At 39.2% G+C, this 5,874-nt stretch overlaps 1 protein-coding gene across 1 annotated transcript in view; it reads left to right on the forward strand.

Moving 5' to 3' along the window:
• Positions 1 to 571: 571 nt before the first annotated feature.
• Positions 572 to 5,874, forward strand: part of LOC103778546 (arf-GAP domain and FG repeat-containing protein 1-like) — a gene marked incomplete at both ends in the record, with an annotated part of 9,005 nt that continues 3,702 nt past the window's right edge. The window contains 3 exons of the mRNA XM_008946136.1: positions 572 to 687; positions 1,188 to 1,350; positions 2,321 to 2,477. Of these exons, the coding sequence (XP_008944384.1) occupies positions 572 to 687; positions 1,188 to 1,350; positions 2,321 to 2,477 (436 nt within the window). The remainder of the gene's footprint in view (positions 688 to 1,187; positions 1,351 to 2,320; positions 2,478 to 5,874) is intronic.

Genomic DNA, 5,874 nt, shown 5'->3' on the forward strand with positions numbered 1-5,874 from the left:
AGAGAGGGCATATGTCGCAGAAACAAAGCTCTTTAGACTCCATTTCTCTGGAAGAAACCTGTTCTAAAATGGCAGGGTCTGGTTTTAGAAGGTGGCTAATGTTTGGTGTATTGTTTGAGTGTATAGTCAGGCTACTTGCAGAGCAGTCACATATAAAATGTTGTCTCTAAACACTTAAGACATCTCTGTCTAGTTCAGTTTTATGGCATATGGAATCTTCTTAAACCCAGACATGCAGTTATGGGAACTTACAGGATTAGATAAAGGAGAAGAGAATTACGGATCACAAGTAGAAATCAAGCATTGTCCCTTCATGAGAACATACTACAGATATTTTGTAAAAACAGTATTTTGATGCTAGAAATTGCTTGCCCTGCTGTGACAGATGGTCTTTCAACTTTCAGGTATTTAGAGCAGTACATGGTGCACCAGGCAGCTGTTAATGCAGCTCAGTCCAGAACAAAAAAACGTGCAGCCACACACTGCTTGAAGTATTAACAACTAGAAACTTAAATAGGTCTTGAATTAAGATTTTTTTTTTTCTGATTAATCTCTGGTTGTTTTTTTTAAGGTGTGCAAACAGATTTGGCTAGGCCTATTTGATGATAGATCATCAGCAATTCCAGACTTCAGGGATCCACAGAAAGTAAAGGAGTTTCTCCAGGAAAAATATGAAAAGAAAAGATGGTAAGAGCTTCACTATTATAAAGTTTACCTCTGAAGTGAAGACAGACTGTTATCCTCATGTTCTTGTGTGTACTTCCTTTCCTGTGTGCCCTTTGGGCTACATGCACATCTCTGTAAAGTGAAATGATCTCTGGACTTTCTTCAGAGCTCCTACAGGAAGCAGAGGTGTGCAGTTCATATTGAACTGAAATGGCTTGAGGGGATGTCACCAACAGTGTGAAGTAAGGGGGTTTGCAGGCTCTTATTAAGAGGTGGAAGATGTGTGGCTTGTATTAAATAAATGTTATAAAGTATTCATGACTTGCAATTCTAGTCCATTTTGGAAAAATGTGTGGCGTATTTAAGTAATAGGTGTTTTGCTAATGACTGAATTTATTTTAGGATCAATGGTTAAAATAGCAAAGCTGAGATCTACCAGTTCTCACACTTGGAGCCTTATGGTTGTTGAGCAGAACTTTTTCTGTTAAACTTCTAAAAACCACTGGTCTTTTTGAATGTAGGTATGTTCCTCCAGAACAAGCAAAGGTGGTGGCATCAGTCCATGCATCCATATCGGGGTCTTCTGCTAGTAGTACAAGCAGTACACCCGAGGTGAAACCTCTCAAATCTCTCTTGGGAGAAGCTGCACCTGCACTGCACTTAAACAAGGGCACACCCAGCCAAGTGAGTAGTGAAAGCTGGAGAGCACAGAGCTTGTCAGCAGTAGATCTTGCCTTTTAGTGGCATGAGAGTTCTTGCAGTAGCAACAGTTACAGTTGTCTTTAGTGATTATGTTCTGTATTTTGTGTTTTGTTAAATATACATGTGTTTGCAGATAGGGTTCTAAATGAAGCCTGTTTTCATTGACCAAATGTGTTTATTTTCAGTAAGTAGAATTTTCCAATGTGATTGACAAGTCTGTTTTGCTTCAGTATCTCTGAGGGTTGAACCTAATGTATATTTTCATGTTTATTTGAACACAATAAAATGGGTGATTAAGAGTGAGTCTAGGGGGTGAAAATTGTGCACGTTCATTATTAACTCACTATGCATTCTGTAACTGTCCGGTGGCTTTCAGGAGTGTCTGTGTGCTGTTCTGTAAAGCCAAACAATGCTGTGTACTTAGATTTTTGGAGGGAAGACAATTATTTGAGAAGCGGTTTTAACTTTAGGATGAAGGCCACTCTTGAGTGGACCTCTTAAGACTGAAGCAGTAGAAATTCACAGCTTGCAGCTGTGCTATGAAATTCTTCAGTGTCTGTCTCCTTATACTGAGTTCTGAAGATTTTTTTCAGAACGCAGTGAATAACAATTTTCCAGCTTGTAAAATTAAGTGGTTTTGCTTGTATTTGTACTGTATCTGTAGTTTTATATACATAAATTTGAAGTTGTTTATGTGCTGCTACTTATTCTTCTAGGTCTTATTAATCCATGAAAATCTGCAGAGTTCCTTTAAAAGCCACCATAGTAGCATAAATAGATTGTCTTCCTCATACTATAGGAGGAGTGTCTGTGCTGTACATGACATCTTAAACTCCAGGAATAAATGGTGTGTTGAGGAAACAGGCTTAGTCTATCCTTCCAGTATTTTGCAGAAGTCAGTTAGGTAAAATATTGTCTGTTTTGTATTAGCTAATTGAAATGTTGTTTGCAGTCTCCTGTTGTAGTTCGTTCTCAAGGACAGCAGCAACAAGAAAAGAAACAATTTGACCTCCTCAGTGACCTTGGCTCGGATATTTTTGCTGCTGCTCCTCCTCAGTCAACTGCAACAGCAAATTTTGCTAACTTTGCACACTTCAACAGTCACACAGGTAAGTATCCTCAGCAGTGTATCCCTTTCAAATATATAAATGCTGTTTTAATTTTTGCTGTCTGTGGTTGAAACTTCTTCAGGAGGTACTTGTAACTTCTGTACCTTTGAGAATGTTGTATTACTCAAGATTCCTTCTGATTTTTATAAAGAAAGGTTTAAGACATAAAGGCTGATCATTCTGCTTTCTGAAGTGGGAGTTGCTATAGCTATTTTCTATGTTATGGATGATTAGACTGTTTCTGCCTACTACCAGAACTTGAAATTCTTTGGGGGAGTGAGAGGATGAGTAACAGAACATGGGGAGAAGCTGATATTCAACCTTCAGTTTTCTTTCTGAAAATTATTAGGAAGAGCATTCATGGAAATAAAGCTGGTGTAGAGACTTTAAGGGAGTTCACATGCATTGATAATACCTGTCAATTTGTTCAAAGAACAACAAAGGCTTCCTCAGGTTAAGGAATGTTCTCTTTTGTGTGTCTGTTTGAAAGCTGAATACTATCCATGTGGGTAGTATTCTGTAGTTCCAGGAAGAATAAACAAGCTTTGAGCATATGTCTTGACTGAGGATGGGGGTAGGCCTTGAATTCTTAAACAATGACTTCAGTGAAATATACTGAGCCCTTAGAGCTTATTTTCAGTGAAAGATGTTGAGCCATAGAGGTCTATCCTAAAGAAAAAGTTGGTTTAGTGGTTGCTGAAGTATGTTATTGCTAACTTGAATCATAATTGTGGGAAAGTACTTTTGCCTGCCTGGTTGAATGGGCTTTTTTTCTGAGAGAAACTGTGATGCTGCTAAACCAACACAAATAAGAAATATTTCTTGCAAATCAGCCCTGAGAAGTGTTGGCTTAAGGCACAGAGAGGGAATGCAGCGAAGTAGCAAGGCTTTCTCACAGTTAGCTTTCAAAGAAAAATGTTGAGAAATAATTGATTGAATTCACTAAAACGGAAAAAGAACTGCCATTGCAGTGTGTTTGTAAGAAGATATTTAACATAGGATTTAATGTTGTCTTTTTGGAGGTATATTTAACTGAGAGAACTTTTTGCTGACTGGCCAATGTTTCTACAGCATTACTTGAAGAGGCTGCAGATATTTAATTCTTTCTAATAACTTACTTTTTCCAAAATTGTTGCTGAATCATTATATACACTTAATTACTCTTTGTGAGCTTCAGAAGGTGAAAAATCCACTAAAGCAATGTTTCAGTACTGTATTCAGAATCTAGGTAAAATTCAGCTGCATCTCTGCTGGGTAGTTTTGAATAAAAAATAAAAAGCACTATGAATGCTCCAGAGTAAATATCTTATGGAAGAGTCTGTTTAATTTCTTGTTGAAATAAGTACTGACATCAGTAAGCCAGCTTTGGCAAAAATGAGTTTTAAATGCTCATTTAAGGAGCTGTATAAACATGTAGTTCTTGTTAATAAACACTCCCTACAGCAGAGGATGGAAGAACTTGCACTTAGTCCAGCACTACTTTCTCAGAGTTTATGGTTGGGTATTCTTGTTTTAGGGTTTGGTTTTAGCTATGCCTACACGGGATGGACTCTTCTTCTTGCCTTCACATATGCTTTGGCTAACAAAAGAAACTACTCAAGAGCACCAGCAAGCTTAGTCTTCTGGCAGAAGTTACTGTTTCTGTCATAAAGGCACAACTGAGTGCAGCAGCTGGTAGGAAAATATTAACTTGTGCTGTGATCAGTAAAGTTTAGTTGTAAAGCTTGAAAATCACGCACTACGTGCAACTTCTGATACATTGCTTTTTTGAGTTTTCTGATAGTCTAAGCTGGCTCAGGATATTGCAGGTTGAAGGGGAAACGTAGTGACCTTATGTTTACTGTCTGTGTTTAATTTACGAAGTTCCGTAACTTCTGTGAAACGTTGACTTTTTGAAGGGGACAGTAGGCCACTATGTTGTTGTTAACATACTCGTAATAGCAATAAAGATAGAATTAAGCATGTAGACTTTCTACAACTAATGGAATAGAAGACTGGAACAAAGATTTTCAGAAAGGCACAGCACAACTTTGTCCTGGGTAACAAGGGAGAAGGTGATTTACCCACAAGTAGTAAAATAGTGCTACATAGTTGCTGCCTTGTATAGAATTATTTTTAATTTTGTAGTTTAATACAGGTGGGTTTTAGTTGAGGGTTTTTATTTTCCAGTGTTTTGTGCCTTTATACCACAGTAGGTGGTGCAGACCTCACAGGAGCAGCTCTGCAGAGAAGGCAGGGGCAGCTTGCAGAGCTGTTGTGGGTGCTGTTGTACCTGAGTGAGTGTCAGTTAGCTGGTGTTGGCACCTTGTTCTTAGGGTTGTTCTTGGGTTTCTGCCTGGAGGACTGAATTTTGGAATTGCCAGTCCATCCCTAAAAATATAATTGACGTATTTTTCAGGTACAGGAAAACACAAGTCTTGCCTGCTCCTTACCTTTGTGCCACATTGCATGGGTTTAAACTTCACCGCATAAAATAAAGCAAGATAATATCTGAGTACTCTGGAGGAGAGTCTTTATAGCTCTACTGTTTTAACACAGGCCCACTTACAAATCATATTTGGCTGCAGGTGGATACCTGCTAGATGTGCCTCTGTGGGCTGCAGGAGGACAGACTGGCTCACCAGGAAAATATCTGCTCCAGTGCCTGGAGCACCTCTGCCCCCTCCCTTTTCACTGACCTTGGAAGAGTTGTCTTGCTGATGTATTCTTCCTCTTCTGCACACTGCACAGCTGCTGCACAGTGGTTTTTACCCTTCCTAAAATACATTACCACATAGGTGCCACCAGCTTTGCTGATGGGCTCGGCCTTGGACAGCACCAGGTCTGTTTTGCAGCTGGCTGAACCTTGCTGTCAGAAATGGGGGCAGCTGCCACCCCTGCAGCCCTCTGCCACCCAGGCTGTGCCATGTGAATCCAGTATGCAAGCACAGAGTGGTATTGAGTGCAGTCAAACCTCACCCTCTCTCCCACTGTCCCCTGGGAAAGGAAGTGCTTCCAATTTCATCTATATTAGCAGCATTGTGGAATACAGTAGTTAATATGAAAATGTCCTTTTTAGTTGATAAATCTGTAGTAGATGCTTTTTAAGTAGAAACAAAATGAAATAATGCAGCTTCTTGTTAGCATTATCTGACTATTAAATAACACTTAACAGTCAGCATAATTTGTTTTGTATATACGTTACGTGCAAAATCCCTCCAGACTAAAATGCTGACCCCCAAAATAATGCCTTGCAGCTGTTGTAGAAGCTGTTCGGAGGGCTTTCTTTAGATAGGAACTCGTTACCTGTACAGACAGGCTTGTTTTGCATTTCAGTAAAAACATTTTTTCCCTTACTCCTTGCTTATAAGAGTGTTTAAGACTCTGGAGTTTATCAGTTAGGTACACAATTCCTGCT

Source organism: Merops nubicus, unplaced genomic scaffold, assembly GCF_000691845.1.
Source record: "Merops nubicus isolate BGI_N331 unplaced genomic scaffold, ASM69184v1 scaffold28658, whole genome shotgun sequence".
Lineage (NCBI taxonomy): Eukaryota > Metazoa > Chordata > Aves > Coraciiformes > Meropidae > Merops > Merops nubicus.